Here is an 18951-nt window from a genome sequence, read left to right as displayed (position 1 = left end):
TAATTTTAGACATGGATGAAAACGAGTGTAAAGCCGCTAGGGCTGCCACACGAACAAAATATTGCCTCACCCTATTGGCTCCTTTCAGACTCTCTCGAGATTTGCTGTGACTGATCTAAAAATAATTTATGAGAGATTACCTTAGAAATAAGGCCTCTATGGTCGGTGGAATTAAAGGGACACTGCCACTATTTTTAGCATGATTTGGAAATCTCGAAAAAAAAAAATCGATTTTTGGCAGCTAAACAATAATGGTTTATTTTGTAAACAGCACTTGACAAATGAATAGAACCCATTAGGAAGTGAGGATGGCTAACGATGGCGAGGATGGAAATGGATTGTGATGTAGATTTTTTAAAAAAAGTCAGGATGTCAGTTTTTTTTAAAGGTTCAAGTTTGGCTCGAAAAGCATTGAAATTTTGCAAAATTGTAGCTCCAGTGTGGACTTCCTTCAAGAAATTGCTTTTAATCATTTAGCAAGAGCCAATTAAGTTCTTAGTAAATAAATTCAGGGGCCATTTCATGAATTTATAACAACTTTAAGCAATTATATCTTGACAGTGTCGATTTAATTCTTCCCTTTTATCCTGTCTTGACTGTGTACATCTGCTCACTCTGAGGAGAGTGTGTGGCTGTACAGTATACAGGCAAAAAACACACAGACACCCTGTTCAAGAAACTAGATAGTGAAACTATAGAACCTGTTTTAGGCGAAACAACCTAAAAACTCTACCTGTTGGCAGAACAGATCGTCCCTACTTGGGCCAAAATATTGGAGTACCCTCCCCCTCTTCCAAGGTGAAAGCTCTCCTCATGACTTCATCCCTAAGTTTTCTTTTGTGCCCCGTCAAACATGTACACAAAATGTACTGTTAATCGTTGTTTTGTTCATTTATCTGTAGAGAACTGTGAAACAATAAGTGGTTTATATGTAAACTGTTTTAAGAATTACTTCATATTATAAGATTGCGATAAGTGAAAACCAGAGCAACAACCCAAGTAGGAGTGATCCATTTCGAGTAAGAGATTATCAAGTTAAAGAGAGTGAATCCCCCATATAGGCCTTATACCCAAGGTAATCCCTCTTAAGTTATTTTTAGACATGGTGCCCAGTTCTTCCGATGCAAAGATTGGAAGAACTTGGGCTGCCCACGTGATGCGTGGAGAGCCCAAGCAACTTTCTCGAAACTACCTGAGATGAAATGGTGGGAAATTTGGTGAAATTTTGACTTTAACAAAACAATTCATAGCACTGCACTCTTAGACGTTTTTTTGTTCGGGTGGGCTTTTGTTTGCTTTGTGCTTGTTTGGTTGTTCATTATTTTGTCGTTTACTCAGTCATGGAGTTTGCAAAGAAAGCTCTACATTGAGTTTGATTCCATTAATGCAACTTCATTTGGTCAGGGATACATGGTCATAGGCGTATGGGCACCTTCCGACTTGAGGAGGGGGGTGGGGCGTGGTGACTTTCTTGCCAGAAAAAATTACGCAATGCTAGCTGGGGGGCTCCTGCCCCCCTCGCCCCCCAGCTTGTACGCCTATGTACATGGTCCCTATTTTTCAATTTTTCGGGGGGTTTACGTGTTCAGCTTTGGTGCGTGCACGTAGGATATATTGTTTATCCACTTAGCTGTAATGTTACTGATGTGCTAATTAAACATATCTTGGCTTGGCTGACCAAATGCACATATTCATCAAAACCTCAGAGTGTGTTCAATTGTCTACATGTAGTGAGGGCAAAATATGTGTAGATAGTATAACTTAAATAACTTATAGCTTACTTATTAATTTTTGACATGTTTAATAAAACAATTTATAATAATTAATGGGTTCACCCTGTAGTCCACAATGATCTTAGTGGAGAAAAAGAAACACAACAATTATTGAAGTTGAATTATAAAATTATTATTGGAAGCCTAAATATAAGTATTCATCAACAAAGTGTTATTTGTACCATTTATGCCAGAGGAATTTTGTCATTCTGAATGTTGCAATTTTGTGGTAGGGAATGGATCTCATATTCCTGTGTGCTGTTCTTAATACCGCACAGCTGTCATACCTTTAACTGTATCTTTTTACAGTCACTTTTGGGCAGTGTCCTAAGGCTGTGTAGAATTCCAGTACTTTTTAAAAGGTAGTACTAATAGCATATTTTATGAAAAGAAACTGAACTATTGATGGATGTACAGCATAAAGGCAAACAGCAATGTACAATGATATTATGTTATAAAATACATGTACAAATTCATGCCACCACTAAGTCAATTGTAAACATTGTAACAATTATATAGATTTAGCTAAGCCTAAAAGTGGAGCTCCTGGGCTGGGTTGCTCAAAGCCCGATTAAGCTAACCCAGGATAAGCAAGAATTTTGATTTAAGTTTTGTAACTTTACATTGAGGTTTTCTGTTTATGTCCGGTCTTCCGTTTTGACTTTCAATAATCTCAAACTACATAAAACATAGGCAGTGAACAACATTTGTATACCTTTCAAACAACCCAGCCCTGATTAACAAGTTAACCTGGCTTGAGCCCACAATCTAATCAAAAACCAGCACTTGTTCAGTAGTCAACTGAAAAAAAAATGTGACCTTGATGAGCTCCAAACCTGAGCCCATGATATGGTCACGTGATACTAGTCAGCAGATACCTTGTTTTGAAAGCTGTCAATTGACCATAACATGGATGTCCAATATCATATATGTACGATTAAACCAAGGCTGCATGACTTGGTTTTAGCTGAAGTATGGCTGCCATCTTTCGTGTCATTGGCATCGTTATCAAACGAGACCAAGAATTTTGAAATAAAATGAATTGTCCAATTATCCAAGCCCCCTAATGGTCCAAATCACCTTCAGAAAGCTACAAGTCAATGCAATTTTTTTGCTAATTTAATTCGTTACTCAGATCCCAGACCCAAAGTGCTTCAATGATGTGTGTACATTTTACCATATTCAATTTCAGTGAAAAAAGTTACAGAACATTTTGAACTTGGATTAAAAAAAAATATATGGAGTGGTTGTACAAAAATCACTCTTGGGAAAAAATATTTCTAAATAAAATATTCCCTGACATGTTTTTGTTGTTTACATGTGAAATTAGCTACATCAGTTAGATGCAAGACACTTCAAAAGGCATAATGGTAACCCTAAAGACACAGCATTTACAACAGAGTGATTCTAAATTATGTACTTATTCTAGATCTATAGAGGGAGCCAAAATATTTTTTAGCTAGAACGCAACTTCTCCCACTTCATATGAATGTTCTTAATATAATGGATGACGCCTTACAAACAGCCCTATATATTTTAAGCTTGCTTGGCAAGAGGAGAGGAGTGATGAGAGTTAACAAAATCTTTTATGTTGTGCTCTCTGGTTGTGACTCCTGCAAGTCAAAACTACATAATACAGAAATACTACAAACAGCTTACTTGTTAGTGGTTCAAGCAAAGTTTCCCATTAATGTACATGTATTCTTAAAACACAGGAAACAATATTTCGCAAAGAAGTACTTATTACAGTCAAACTCGCAAAAACCGTGAACGCCTAAAATATGTCTGGAATGTTTATTGTGTAATAACCAATCACAACTGACAAGTCAGATCTTCAACCACAGAAACCACAGAACATGGATGTAGTGCATCGGTTGCATAGCTGTAAATACATGTATAGTTTTGGTTTTCGCTTTGTCCCAGGATACAACCTCTGTCTTTATACATTCCTGAAAGTCTAAATAATTGCTATCCTTTTGTATCAAGAACCACATCCAGTATTCAGTTTGTGGATTTTGGAAAACAAGAATCCAGCCGACGCATACGGTTACTCGAAATGACAGTTAATTTGACACAGCTATAAATAGGAATGAATAAAAAGTTAAAATTTTGGTGGTTTCGCTAACCTTGGTATCATCTTTGGTTAAACTAGTGACTCAATTTATTTTAGCAAATAATTACAATCCCTCGGGCTTGGTGGTTTGGTGATCTAAACACTCTGGAAAGATTGACCATGATAAATGCAAATGTTAGCTAATTTTGCAATTAGTTGTGGCAAACAGTAAACACCTCAATTTTCCGCTGTCCCTTCCCAAATAAATTTGCACTTGATTCACATATTACAAAATATAACGGAAGACTTCCATTTTCATCAATATCACTTATCGCTTTTCGACATTATCAAACTAATTATAATGAAACGAAATAATGAAAGTACTGATTTGGATCGTTTGTGCTTGAGTCATTCAACAGCTGCCTGTCGTGTCAGCCCAGCACATTGGTTTGTGAAAACAGTTTTCTCATGTTAAAAATATCCCAAACCCTCTTTGCTGCTGGAATTGACTGTAGGTCCCAGGTTAGAATCTACCTGTAGTTTATAACAAATTAGGTGGCTATTATGTTAGTTACTGTAATTTAATAGAACTATCTTCTCATTCCGGGCTTGAAAAATCTTTCAGGGCAATTTCTAGAACGACAGATATCCAAATCAAATTGCATTTCAACATTTTATTTTGCTGAGATGTACCAGTGCTACGAACTGATCACCAACACCAGAAAGTTCATCCACGAGAACTTTGCATCTGTTGCAGAAATGGATGAATTCTTTAACTTGGAAGTTAAAGAGGTCGAGAGGTGGATTTCAAGTGACGACATTTCAGTTGCTGTTGAAGCAGATGTGTTTAAGATCGTATTAAAGTGGATCGAACAAAACAAAAGCGAGCGAAAAGCATCGTTTGAAAAATTGTTTCGTCACGTTCGACTGCAGGCTTTCCTATCGCGGAACTTTTTATTGGATGTCGTGGCAAACGAACTCGTGGAAGAGAATTTTGATTGTTTCAAGCTGCTGTCCAAAGCTATAAAGCTGACTGGGTTTTCAAGTGAAGAAAATATTCTGCAGTCGCCGAGAAAAGGGCTTGAAACCCGCGCCATTGTTGCTTGTGGAGGGAAGTCCACTCTCTGTTATCTCCCAGAGAAAGACGAGTGGAAGCGTTTAGCAGACGGGCTGACAGAGAGAGACAACAACACTCAAATGATAAACTACCGTGATCAACTTTACGCCTTTCCATCTGATGGTACGGCAGAGAGGTATGATCCCGTGTATGATTGTTGGTCTACACTGGATCATTTGGAGTGGCCCACAGAAGATCCTGCTCAGGTGACTGTCGTCAGAGGCGAAATCTATTCTATCGATATGAATAGATTATCCAGAAAATCCACTATCAAAAGATTCAATGCTGAGCGGTGTTCATGGCAGACGGTTTTGTCATCTCATGAGGGCTGCAGGGTATTGTCTTATGTTGTTGCGGCTGGCAATCATCTGTATGTTTGTGGTGGGATAACAGAGGATGACTTCGCTTCGAAAGCTGAGAGATTTGACACTTTAGGAAAGAAATGGGAGGAAATTGCAAGCATGCAACAATCGAGAGGGAGCGCTTTTGGTGTGGCAACTGAAGGGAAGATTTTTGTAGCCGGAGGGAGGATGGAGGATTGGGCATGGTGTTTGAAAACATGTGAGATGTTTAACATTTCGACAAACGAATGGCAGTTAATTGGAAATTTGAAAGTTCCTCGCGAAGGTGGCAGTATGGTGTGTCTGAAGGGAACACTCTATGTGCTGGGTGGCGCAAATGACTCTGGGTTAAGTGACTTGAATGTTGAATGCTATGACCGTACAGAGAACAAGTGGATGGAGAAGACAACCATACCAGTGGAAGTGATCTCCGAAGACGAAGACGATTCATTCACGGGCTGTGTTCTGAAACTCTCTTAAGGAGTACTAGACAAACTTGATGTTATTAAGGAATAGTCCCGGGGGAGGGGGTACTCCCTTATATGGGCTATATAGGTATGTGCGGCCCCAAAGGGTATGGTTTTGGTCATAAATAGGGTATCAGTTTTAGCTGATTTTGGCCATTTTGGTCATAAATAGGGTATGGTTTTTGCTCTCCAGCCTTGATGTGGGTAAGAAGACACTATTTCATCATTATCGAAAACAAAATCGACCAGAGCCCTCCACAAATTATGTTTACGGTAATTTAACATCGGTCTGAACTAGGGAACTAATTATAACGCATGTCTGAAATAGGGTTTTGATTTAAGGGTCAGGTCATAAATAGGGTAGGGAATATCGCAGATTTTGGTCATAAATAGGGTAAGGGTTTTTTGAAGCGGGCCGCACACCCCCACCCAATTTTTCTGGGAGTCCTCCCCCGGGGGAATAGTCAAGAAGGGAGCAAAGAGATCGGGTCGTCGGGAAGAGAAACGAAATCCACTATCTTTTAACGTTCTCCTCTACCGGCGTACGCGTTTTCTCATTTGATTTCATTAGCACTTGAATAATGATAACGTTGAACAGTTGTAATATTGAACCCAGACCTTCTACAGGCATGCGGTGGGGGGACTGAGACAGAGTGAAGTCTGGGTGCGGGATCGGTTGTGTCTCCAGCTGACAATTTTCAACATTTTACTGGAAAGTTTCATTGCAAGTCTCTCATTTCCTGCGACCATTGTGCAGCACAATTTATAAATATATATACGTAGTTTTCAGTTTCAGTAAGTTTAGATTTAATTGTAACTCACTTAACAAAAATCTTTCGATAACTGGCTATACTGCAAGTTAGGATTAGCAGAACGAAAACTGGAATTGCTTATTGGTTACTTACCGAGAGATCGATGATATTTAGTGTCCTTCAGCTCAAAGTAAGAAGACAGGTACAACTCTGTTTTTCAATTTTTTCCGTCCACAGTGGCGTGTCAGTAATTAAGGAATTTTGCCGCTAGACAATTTTCCTGAGGAAAAAATTGTCAGCTCACAGCTTTCAAAATTTGCTTTCTGGGATACTGTGTCTTCAAAACATAGTTTGAGTGTTTTTTTTTTCAGTGTTTGTTCTTCACTTTCATTCGTACACGCGGTACCGTAATGTCTTACCTGATCGACAAAGTGACAATTTATTTTATTTAGGTTGATTATTTGCTTCCGGTTAAATCGGAGCAAGGAAATAAATGGCTAAAAACGAAAACAGCACGCAAACCATAACGGCAACAGAATTTAGTTCAAGGCGCCCAAAAAGGTGAATTATATCACACCTTTTGTCTTCTTTTTTCACTGAACTTGACCCGCGGTGAAAAAAATTGCGGCGCACACAACCGAAAAAAAAAAAAAACTAAGTAAAAAGAGAAAAAGCCTTAACTGAAATGTTTTAAGTGTAAAAGGTGAACTACTTTGCCTCGAAAAATCGCAGCACGTGCAAGACGTATACCATTCTTGCCGAGCGCGGTCTCAGTTGTTCTGTCTTAGCACTAGAATTAATCTTAAAAAAACAACAACAACAACGGCAGCAGATCTTTCGTACTTGAATTTTTTTTCTACTCCTTCCTTAATATGTGCCTTCAAGTCTTAGGGATTGTTAGATTTCGCGCATTCAGAGGACAGAGGCCCTCTTGAACTAATTACCGTTTGTTGTTCCCTCAGTGGTCGCCTGTTGTACCGTTCTCCTGTTGCTGTGTTTCTTGATCGTGGGTATCCATGCTTCAGGAATTTCAATTCCACTATCCCTGTTGATGTTATTAGGGTGAAGTCCCTGTTGATGTTATTAGGGTGAAGTCTTATGTGAATAGCTTCCTTGACCCTACGTGTGTACCAGTGGGGATCTCGATCAATAAACTTGACCTCATTCCAGATAGGATAGTGGCCGGTCTCGTGGGTGTGTTCAGAAACGGCGGAGATCTGGGTACGGGCGAGTCCTATATCCCTGTCGTGTTCTTTGATCCTCTCCTGCATAGATCTCCCTGTCTCCCCGATGTAGACTTTGCCGCACTCACAGGGAATCCTGTAAACAACACCATCTTGTTTAGCCGGGTTGACGGTGTCCTTTGGTCGCACTAAGTGTGACCGAAGTGTCGTGTCGGACTTGAAGACGGTGCGAATGCCTTGTTGTTCTAGGCAGCGGCGGAGAGACTCCGAAACTCCTTGGACATAAGGTAAAACGGCGGTGGATTTAAATTCCGCGACAGGCTCTCTTCTTGGGGTTGTTCGTGCCTTTGTGATCTTCTGTACAAAAGAGGAGGGATATCCGTTAAAACAAGTGCAGATGACAGATGTTTCTTCTCTCCAGCAATTACTGATGGTTTGGTCACGAGACGTTTAGCCCAGTCGTACAGACACTTCACAATACCGCGCTTTATTGACTGAGGGTGGTGTGAATCATACGCTAGGTACTGATCAGTATGTGGTGGTTTCCTGTAGACACTGGTGGTAAGGCGGCCATCAGGTTCTCTATAAACTGACGTGTTGAGAAAGGCGATCTTGCTGCGGCCACTAACCTATCTGGAATGATGTCAAGTTTATTGATCGAGATCCTCACTGGTACACACGTAGGGTCAAGGAAGCTATTCACATAGGACTACACCCTAATAACATCAACAGGGATAGTGGAATTGAAATTCCTGAAGCATGGATACCCACGATCAAGAAACACAGCAACAGGAGAACGGTACAACAGCCGACCACTGACGGAACAGCTACTCGCCGGAACGATGGAACAATAAGAAGATCGAAATGCACCAATCACAGCCGACCTTTGTGATATAAATGATACCGTGCAATCAGTTGACGTTATCGCCTGAAGAAGACTAGCAGTAAGTAGTAGTCGAAACGTCGCGATCTACATCTCAGATAGTCAGATGTCAAGTTATAAAGGGAATAAATCACAGCTCAGGCTAAATAGTGATAAGAAACTTTTAATGCCGAGTTGGCACTCGCACACTACCAAAGTATATCCGTTGCACGAGGTTCTGCTCGTCACGTGAGTGCCTGATCACATGATGTGGTCACGCTTGTCACGTCACATCCCCTTCCCTTACAAAATTAGCAAGAACAAAAACAATAGGGTCCAACAATAAACTAAAGCTATTTCAAGTGTTTCAAGTCAATGTTCAAGTGTTCAAGTCATAATCTTCAAGCCATGCTGGGGCACGTCTGGCTCTCTCTGAGCGTCTGGGCTGGAAAGCAGGTATGGGATCTTCGTTGACCGGGACAGGTTCTGTGGCGGGGATTGAATCATTCACTTCAATCTCAGGGGTCTGGGTGTGGATCTGTCCTGGCAGGAACTCTGGTGAATCTGGTGGCTTGCTTTCATTCTCAGCTTGATGAGGCTCATCGATGGGGCTGCATGGTTCTGGTGACGGCTCCATAGTAGACCGCAGCTGGCGGCGGTTTCTACGGAAGCGCCGTCCTTCCACCTCAACTTCGTACGACCGTCGGGCAAGAGGGCGCGTGCAGTGGCCTAAGCTCCATTTCTTCTCCCCAGGCAACTTCATGCGGATTGAATCACCTGCCTTTAAGGGGGCAAGGTTCTTGATGCCTCTGTTGTACTGCTTGCACTGCAATCTTTTCCTAGCTGCTAGGTTACTCGCCGTCGTCTTAATGTCACTGTTTGGCCTGAGGAGCACTGCAGCTGTTGGTAGCAAAGTACGAGTGCGTCGACCCATTAGCCTCTGAACTGGCGAGGTACTGAACCCCTCACTTGGGGTGTTGCGCCAATCGAGGATTGCTAATAGTGGGTCTTTCTTGTCGTCCTTCGCTTTCATAAGAAGTCCTTTGCAGGTTTTCACAGCATTTTCCACTTTTCCATTTGACTGTGGATATCTTGGACTAGAGGTTCGGTGATCAAAATTCCACTCAGAGGAGAAACTCTGGAACTCCCGATTGTCAAATTCTGAACCATTATCTGTAATCAGTACTTCTGGAATACCATGGCGAGCAAATTGCACCTTGAGTTGAGTAATAACAGCTTGTGCTGTCTTCTTGTGGATCTCAACCACTTCAAAGAAATTGGACCAGTAATCAACCATGATTAGGAATGTCTGCTGTCCAAGAACAAACAGATCAGCACCAATTTTCTGCCAAGGGCGTGAAGGCAGCTCATGTGGCTGAAGCCCTTCGCGGGCCTGTTCTGGTCGGTATGTTTGGCAGATTGTACAACGAGACACAAAGTCTCTGATTTCAGCACTCATTCGTGGCCAATACAATATTTCACGGGCACGGCGAACACATCCTCCAATGCCGATGTGGCTGCTGTGGAGCTGGTTTAACATTTCCTTTCGAAGTGAAACAGGCACTACAAGCTGTTCTCCACGGAACACCAGACCTTGTGACTCTATCAGCTCGCCTCGCTCGTCATAGTATGGCTGAGCAGCAGGAGGGCAATTTTTCTTTTCGGGCCAGCCTTGCTTGATCACTCGGATTAGTTCCTGGATATCAGCATCTTCAGCGACTCGCTGTCGGAAGACATCTCGCTTCGGAGGTTCAACTCGAATATACTCTTCGTGATTCACCATCTCGAGTGCACGAATCTCACAAAACTCGGTCTGAGCCCCATCAGTGGTCTCCAGATATGCACGACTCAAGGCATCTGCAATGTGCATGAGTGTTCCTTTCTTGTATTGAACTTCTAGATTGTACTTTTGTAGGGCCAGGCGCATTCGCTGCAGGCGCTTGGGTGATTTGTGAATTTCCTTCTTGAACACAGACTTCAATGGCTCATGGTCAGTCTCGACAGTGATTTTGTCTCGCCCATAGAGGTATTGGTCGAACTTGTCACATGCCCAAGTGATGGCAAGCATTTCTTTCTCGATCTACGCATATCGAGACTCAGTGTCAGTGAGGGCACGGGAGGCATAACAGACAGGCTGACCATCTTGCAGCAGTACTGCTCCTAAGCCAGACTGGCTTGCATCGCATTGTACAGTGACCGGCTTGTTTATATCGTAATAACGGAGGACAGGTGCCTCTGTCAGGAATTTCTTGATTGTCTTCATGGCAAGGGAGTGCTGTTCTAACCACTGGAACTCTACATTCTTGTCCTCCAAACGTCTAAGTGGCTCTGTCATCTCTGACAAGTGGGGCATGAACTTAGCAAGATAGGTCACCATCCCCAGGAATCGCTTCAATGAAGTGACATCTTCAGGTTCAGGCATCTGCAATATAGCCTGAATCTTCTCTGGGTCAGGCATTAGCCCCTGAGAAGTGAGTAGATGACCCATGAATTTCACGCTTGATTGGTGCCATTTCACTTTTGCACGATTCAACTTCAAGTTCCACAAACGGCATTTCTCGAGAAAGGCGCGCTCATTTCTTGCAAGACTCTGGTTTACTTCATGTTCTGTATTGCCAAATCCGGCAATCAGGAAGTCGTCTGCAATCACTTCCACTCCTTCCAGGTCTTCGACAAACTCGTGCATTGTACGTTGCCAGACTTCTGGCGCTGACGAGATGCCAAACGGCATCCTATTCCATCTGTAGCGCCCAAACGGTGTGTTAAAGGTGGTCTTGTAACTAGACTCAGTGTCAAGACGTTTCTGCCAAAAGCCGTCCTTGGCATCGACAACCGTGAACTTCTTTGCTTGCGAAAGCCGGGTCGCGACCTCCTCCACTGTTGGCATTTGGTAATGCTCTCGACGGATGGCTTTATTTAAATCACGCGGGTCAAGACATATGCGCAGCTTGTTGGGCTTGACAATGACCAACATACTGGAAACCCACTCGGTTGGTTCAGTTACAGGTGCAAGAATACCACTAGTTACCATCTCATCAAGTTTCTCCTTGATCTGGTTTCGTAAAGCAACTGGTACACGACGCGGAGGATGTACTACAGGTGGAACTGTGTCATCAGTGACGATGTGGTGCTCGCCTGGGAGGTCACCCAAGCCTTCAAAGACATCTTTGTATTCCTCTAGAATGTCGGCAATCCCTACTGTTACGGCAATGCCAACGCTGGGGGTATCCTCGAGACTACTGACGTTTGATGGGCTATCACAGTCATTAATTGTGATGAGTCCCAGTCCAATACATGTGCTGTATGATAACAGTGGGGCAAGGTCATCTTCTGTAATGTTGAATGGCAACACATTTCTTTTCTCATGGCGCCATGTAGGGAGCTCTGTTGACCCCAGTATCTTGTATCGTTCATTGGTGTAAGTTTTAATAAACTTGTGTGAGCAGCGCTTGACTTGTGCCAAATCCACATCACCGGTGGCACGCTGATAATCTTTCAATGAAATGAGATTGCACTCTGCACCTGTGTCTAGTTGGAATGTCACCTGACTTTGGTTGCCTTGCATGCCGACTTCCATAGTAATCAAAGCACGTGATCTACTTCCAACTTTACTTATACGAAAAACTTCTTCAGGTACTTCTTCTACGGTGTTTACCTTTGGGTTGGTTGCTCGGCACCTTGACTGAAAGTGGTTCTTTTGTCCACACTTGTGGCAAGTTTGGCCTTTTGCAGGGCACTGGCGATTTCCATGCTGATATCCACAAAATCTACATTCTGTTCGCTGGATGGGTGGGTCACGTGGCCTTCGTGTGTTCTGAGGTGGCTCATTTATTTGTTGTGTTCTAACTGCACCAACTGACTCCTCTGTTCCACTGGCAAGCAGCTTTAATTGCTGACTAGTCTGTTCTGCCGCTTTACAAATGTCGATGGCTTTAGACAAGGTCAGGTCGTTTACTCGTAGAAGGCGTTCGCGTACTTTCTCATCTCGGACTCCAAGGACCAAGCGGTCGCGTAAAATCTCGTCCGGTGTGATTTCGTCGTGAGCACAGTTCTTCGCAATCACACGCAGCTCGGTCACGTACGCACTAATGCTTTCGCCTGGCTCCTGTTTACGATTATTAAAACGGTAGCGTTCGTAAATGACTTGAGTGCGAGGTTCGCAATATTCGTCAAATTTAGCTAAGACGTCTGTAATACTGTTTTCACTCTGGCCTTCGCCCCAAGCGAACGTATCAAAGGCTTTAACAGCTTCTTCGCCGATAACCGAAAGCAATGTTGACACTCGAACAAGATTCTCCTGCTTGTAAATTCCAGTCGCGATTTCGTACCTTTGCCATACTTTTTTCCATTGCTTCCAATTACTAGCCAGATTATCATCTACGACGAACGGTTTAGGTGGCGGCAGGTTCATTGGAGGCAATATCAACGGAGCTACGGCTGACGTTCCTTCAGCGCCTCCTTCAGCAGAATCAGTCATCTCGCCAAATCCAAGATGGCGGCCACGCAGAACAAGCTTCCAATTTCGGTCGACGGTTTACTCACCAGTGTGGCGACGAATGTTCATCACATCATCCAGTAACGAAGCGTGAGAGCCACTTCTGACACCATGTCAAGTTATAAAGGGAATAAATCACAGCTCAGGCTAAATAGTGATAAGAAACTTTTAATGCCGAGTTGGCACTCGCACACTACCAAAGTATATCCGTTGCACGAGGTTCTGCTCGTCACGTGAGTGCCTGATCACATGATGTGGTCACGCTTGTCACGTCACAAGTGACTACATCGTGAGACAAACGATAATACACTTTATTAATTCAATATAAATTTCTAGATATCTAATAGAGAATTCCCGAGTCAATAAATGATTGTCAATAGATAACATAATTGACTTAGGTAATTTTCTTTGGACTGGGTAAAATACAACGAAATTTGACTCGTCAATATTAAGGGAGAGTTTTTTTTTTTTGCACATAGCCAGGACTGAACCCTACTAAGTTCATTGTTAAGATTACGTGTTATGAGTTATATGTTTCCTGCTTAGCAAATTTAGTATTTGCTTCGCTGATCGACCGTTGTTTGACCAAAATGAAAAGTCGTGGCAGTATTGTAATTGCAATAAAAAATGCTCTTTATAAAAAGGATGTAGTTACCCTGTAAATCGTGTTTCTTCTCTTAACTGGGAGTCTGGAAACCAAGTGGAACAAAGCTGAAATTAAAACATTTGGACTGAACTTACGGAAGATAAGGAATGGGAAATGCTTTACTGACAAAGCACTTTGGTTTACTTAACGAGCACTGTACAGGCTGCAAAAAGACGAGATGACATGAACAAGCGTTACTCGGCAAGACTAAAGAAACTTAAGCGTTTAAATGGTCTCGACAAACACATCTTAGAATCAATTTATTTTAAAGGTATAATTCCAAGTGTTACTTATTCAATTGTATTGTGGGGATCTACAAAGTCACTTCAGTCCCTCGAACAAATTCACAATAGAGCAGCGAGGTTTATCTTTAACATTAAGGAAACCGTTCTAGACACCGAAGTATTAAAAATGGCAAATTGGAAATCGTTAGACCACCTTTACAAGAAAAGAATTGCAAATATTACCTATCAAGCGTTTTACAAGAAAGCTCCAGATGGCATAAACTCTCTATTTACAAGACACTCTTCACTGAGAAATCATAGAGACAACCTGAAACTCTTAATTCAACGACCCGATACTGACTTTCTCCGTTATTCATTTCACATCGTGCGTCAATTCTTTGGAATAACCTGCCCTTACACTTAAAAAACAAACCGAATCTAGGCTCTTTTAAATTTGCACTTAAAAGAAAATTCTGATTTTTCAGACAAATTACCTTTAACGGACTATCTGGAACGAATAAAGACACTGTTAATTATGTATACTAAAATTTTATTATAGTTAATTTTTCAGTATAATTACTTTAATTACTTTATTTTCGTTCATTCCTCACGTTATTGTAAAGATTTTAGTTTTAGATTTATTGTAAATTGTTATTTAGAATGTAATATACTAATTGTAGGTCCACATCAGCTTTTAGCTGCCAATTTTATCGACCTACTTATTAAATAAAGTATGTATGTATGTATGTATGTAAATGAGTAATAACGAAGAGGCAAGATTTGCTGTTACTCCGAGTTTCGTGCTTACGCACTCATCAGACAGTATTTAATGATAAGCATTCCTATCAACTAGATATATATACACGGTATTAAACAATAGGCTAATTGCTGGACTAGTTGCATTACAATAAGTGATAGTTATACTGGAAAACAATGGGATGGGATCTTAATGGGATCTGCTACTTCCTCATATGGTTATGTATGTATGTATGTATGTATGTATGTATGTATGTATGTATGTATGTATGTATGTATGTATGTATGTATGTATGTATGTATGTATGTATGTATGTGTGTGTGTGTGTGTGTGTGTGTATGTATGTGTGTGTGTGTGTGTGTATGTATGTATGTATAAAGGGATCTAATGTTACCAGTGGGTTTTAGTATTTCGGTACATGTTTCTGCTTATGTCAAATTTGATTATAATTTTAGTGCTTTTAGTAAGCCCGCGATTTTCACTAGTCCTAGTCTTACAAGTCCTTGTTTAAATGATCCGCGTTTTCAAGTCCTTGTTTTACAAGTTCGCAAGTTTTACTAGTTCACGCTTTACAATTCCTCGTTTTTACCAGTCAATTCTTTACAGGAATCCTTTTTACAAGTCTGCCGTTGTACTAGTCTTCATATTACAAGTCCTGGTTTTACAAGTTCTCGTTTCACTAGTCTTCGTTTTTCAAGTCTCCTTTTCACAGGCCTTCGTTTTACAAGTTCGCGATGTTTACTAGCCCTCGTCTTTTAAGTCCGTGTTTTTCAAGTCCAGTCCATTCTAGTCCAGTCCATTCTAGTCCAGTCCAGTCCAGTCCAGTCCAGTCTCTCCAGTCACCGTATGATGACATCATTTCGCTCCCAGTGTCCCCTTATTCTTCCGTAAGAGAAGACAAGGTTCGCGAAAGTTTCGGTTTCGATTTGCCAGTCTTCACCGGTCGTGATTTCTTAAAGCTATTTGAGGACATCTAAACGATTCTAAAGGAATCTGTATTTCTCAGAAATAAGTTTATCTTCTGGAATATGGAAGATCCGCATCCAATCTCTGTTGCGGAAAGATCTGCTTTCTGTATGGAATTAGCGAAGCGGCTTAACATGCTGCGAGAACAAGATCATTTATGCGACGTAACTTTGGTGACGAAAGATGACAAAGAATTCAAAGCTCATAGAAATGTACTTTCTGCAGCAAGCCCGTTCTTCTTGAAGCTCTTTCAGTGCGACATGAAAGAGAATCGAGAAGGGATTGTTCGGTTTGAAGAGATCTCGGGTGCTGTAATGGAAGATGTTTTGGAGTTCGTCTACACAGGAAATGTCGAGGTAACTCAAGAGAATTCTAAGGATCTTATCGCTGCAGCGAACTATCTTCTCATTCCAGGCTTGAAAACTATTTCAGGGCGATTTCTAGAACGACAGATGTCTCAATCAAATTGCATTTCAACAGTTTATTTTGCTGAGATGTACCAGTGCGACGAACTGATTACCAACACCACAAAGTTCATCCACGCGAACTTTGCATCTGTGGCAGAAATGAATGAATTCTTAAACTTGGAAGCGAAAGAAGTTGAGAGGTGGATTTCAAGTGACGAAATTTCTGTTGTAGTTGAAGCAGATGTTTTTAAAATCGTATTAAAGTGGATCGAACAAGACAAAAGCGAGCGAAAAGCATCGTTTGAACAACTGTTTCGTCACATGCGACTGGCTTTCCTATCGCGTGACTTTTTATTGGATGTCGTGACAAACGAACTTGTGCGAGAGAACTTGCACTGTTTTAAGTTGATTTCAGATGCGGTAAAGCTGACTAGCTTTACATGTGAAGGAGATCTACCTCAGTCTCCGAGAAAAGGGCTTGAAACCCGCGCCATTGTTTCCTGTGGAGGGAAATACACTTTCTGTTATCTCCCAGAGAAAGACGAGTGGAAGCGATTAGCAGACGGGCTGTTAAAGAGAAACTGTGCAACTAAGATGATAAGCTACCGTGATCAGTTGTACGCCTTTCCATCTGCTGATAAGGGAGAGAGGTATGACCCCATTGTCAATAGCTGGTGTACTTTGGATTTTTCCGTCACATGGTCTACCAAGGTGGCTGTCGTTAGAGGCGAAATCTATGCGATAGAGGTCAACGCAACGGAAAAATCCAGAATCAAGAGATACAATGTCGAACGGTGTTCATGGCAGACGGTTTTGTCTTCTCATGAGGGCTGCAGGGTAGAGTCTTGTGTTGTTGCGGCTGGCAATCATCTGTATGTTTGTGGCGGGATAACAGAGGATGACTTCGTTACGAAAGCTGAGAGATTCGACACTGTGGAAAACAAATGGGAGGAAATTGCAAACATGCAACAAAAGAGAGGGTACGCTTTTGGTGTGGCAACTAATGGAAAGATTTTTGTCGCCGGAGGGAGGGGGAATTGGGGATCGTGTTTGAAAACATGTGAGATGTTTAACATCTCGACAAACGAATGGCAGTTTGTTGGAAGTTTGAACGTTTCTCGCGAACATGGCAGTATGGTGTGTCTGAAGGGAACACTCTATGTGCTGGGTGGCGAAGATGTCTTTGCGGGAAGTGGTTTGGGTGTTGAATGCTATGACCCAACAGAGGACAAGTGGATCAAGAAGACAACCATACCAGTGAAAATGATCTCCAAAGACAACAAAGCTACATTTACTTGCTGTGTGCTGAAACTCTCCAAAGGAGTACTAGACAAACTTGACGTTGTAAAGAAATAGTTCTGCGGATGTTGGTACTGTTGTTGAAATGTCTTTCTTTCAAACTGCTTCGACTGATAAAATAGTAGCTAGCTCTTTACTTTCAGGTTTTAAGAAAACGGGAAGACGCGTGGGAAAAGTGGAAAAAACGTGCCCGTCAGCTGAAAAGAAGAAAAGCGCAAAACATTTTTCAAAGCAAGAGTTCTTGCTCAAAATATCTCGTCATACCCAGAGCCTTCGCTTTTAGAGTCAGCGTCAGTCAGCGAGGGCTCTAGAAACAAACTGATTGTTTGAACAAAAAAAGTGAGGTTATAAAATTCTACAAGAGAAAAAATTTGGAAAATGATAAAAATCCGCGCGGGCAAATAGAAAATTGATGCAGATGTTATAAATCGCGCGAAAAGTTTGAAAACTTGTGAGAGAAATCATAAACGCTTAAATTACAGCGCTGCTACAAGTTAGAGTTTTCCCTTATATGAAATACAAACTCTATATATGAGTGTTAACACAAACCTCGAAAGAGCGAGAAATTGCAGAGTAGCTGCGAAACACTCTTGTAAAGCAGATTTATTTTTCTGTTGGAATGTTATAGTTATATTCTTGCTAACCGTATATAACTTTGCAATTCATTTGTAATGAATTAAATAGCGTTCAGATATTGATTTACATTTATTCGGCAATCAAAGCGCTCAGAAATAAACACATACTGAATTAAAGTAGACAAAACCCTGCAGTTAAGGAATGACCCCTGCCTGGGAAGTAACAAATCCTCAGTTTTGCTTTCGTCACAAACGCTGCTTAGAAACGGACCACTTCCTTACGACCCTGGCTACAGGCTCTTGCCCACAAACGATTTACCTGTCGGCTACGGTCAGGGGGAGGTAGGGGATAGGTAGCAGTTTGAGGTTCCGGTCAGTTCTCATCGGTTTGGCATAGAAACGAGGCAAAGGGGTCATCGGGCATAGATACGTTGTTTTTGATCAGTTTTATGTTTTTATAAGTCATAAACAGTGCGCGTGCTCGAGCCCAGTTATCCAACGGCCAAGCGGAACAGAGTGAGATCTGAGCACGAGATCAGTCACGTGCAAGTGTCAAAAACTTAATAAATAACACAGTTATCTGTGAATATGTAGGCAAGTTTCCAGCTTGTTGTAACAGACAATTTATTCCATAAGTTAAAGGGGTAGTACACAGTATCTTCTACAACTATTGGTTACGCTTTGTGAAGGAAAGTGATGTATTTTTAAGACGGTGTAGTTATTTTCCAAGAGACTGGATCAGCAGTCTGTTAATGTCCTCCAGTTGTTCTGACACATTTTGCTTCAAGGGGCGATAGTCACTCTCCATGCTTTTAGAAGCAATAACTGAGAACTGTTAAGGAGTGGTATACAAAACAGCAAGATGCAATTTTTAAAGTTACTGTTAAGGCAAAGTACTACTCAATAGCTTTCATTTGAATGGCCACACACTAGGGCTTTATCCACAGACCTGAAAGTTTGAACCATCTTTTACAGCATAATAACAGTACCACACGAAAGTACTGATCAATGGCTTTCATTTGAATGGTCACACA

General features: G+C 41.5%; 3 protein-coding genes across 5 annotated transcripts in view; 2 read left to right on the top strand and 1 right to left on the bottom strand.

Annotated features, from left to right (window-relative positions):
• Positions 1–4512: 4512 nt before the first annotated feature.
• LOC149114322 (kelch-like protein 24a) lies at positions 4513–5763 on the top strand. The gene has a single exon (XM_089286055.1). The coding sequence runs from the start codon at positions 4513–4515 to the stop codon at positions 5761–5763; it is 1251 nt and encodes a 416-aa protein (XP_089142181.1).
• Positions 5764–15216: 9453 nt separating this feature from the next.
• LOC149114321 (kelch-like protein 2) lies at positions 15217–18063 on the top strand. The gene has a single exon (XM_089286797.1). It carries the CDS (start codon positions 15699–15701, stop codon positions 17397–17399), a length of 1701 nt encoding a protein of 566 aa, XP_089142923.1. The 5' UTR covers positions 15217–15698; the 3' UTR covers positions 17400–18063.
• Positions 18064–18516: 453 nt separating this feature from the next.
• The window catches only part of LOC149114320 (intraflagellar transport protein 74 homolog), an 8726-nt gene continuing 8291 nt past the window's right edge, over positions 18517–18951 (bottom strand). For all 3 annotated transcript variants that reach the window (XM_089286798.1, XM_089286800.1, XM_089286799.1), the window contains one exon: positions 18517–18742. In XM_089286798.1, coding sequence (XP_089142924.1) covers positions 18636–18742 — 107 coding nt within the window. In that variant the 3' untranslated portion in view covers positions 18517–18635. The remainder of the gene's footprint in view (positions 18743–18951) is intronic.

This window comes from Orbicella faveolata, unplaced genomic scaffold (assembly GCF_042242905.1).
Source record: "Orbicella faveolata isolate gen_17 unplaced genomic scaffold, um_ofav_v1 contig_14, whole genome shotgun sequence".
Classification (NCBI taxonomy): Eukaryota; Metazoa; Cnidaria; class Anthozoa; order Scleractinia; family Merulinidae; genus Orbicella; species Orbicella faveolata.
This window is presented reverse-complemented; position numbering and strand designations above follow the sequence as displayed.

Coding starts and splice junctions, on each gene's coding strand:
- LOC149114321 (XM_089286797.1), top strand. CDS start 15,699: ATGGAAGATCCGCATCCAATCTCTGTTGCGGAAAGATCTGCTTTCTGT.
- LOC149114322 (XM_089286055.1), top strand. CDS start 4,513: ATGTACCAGTGCTACGAACTGATCACCAACACCAGAAAGTTCATCCAC.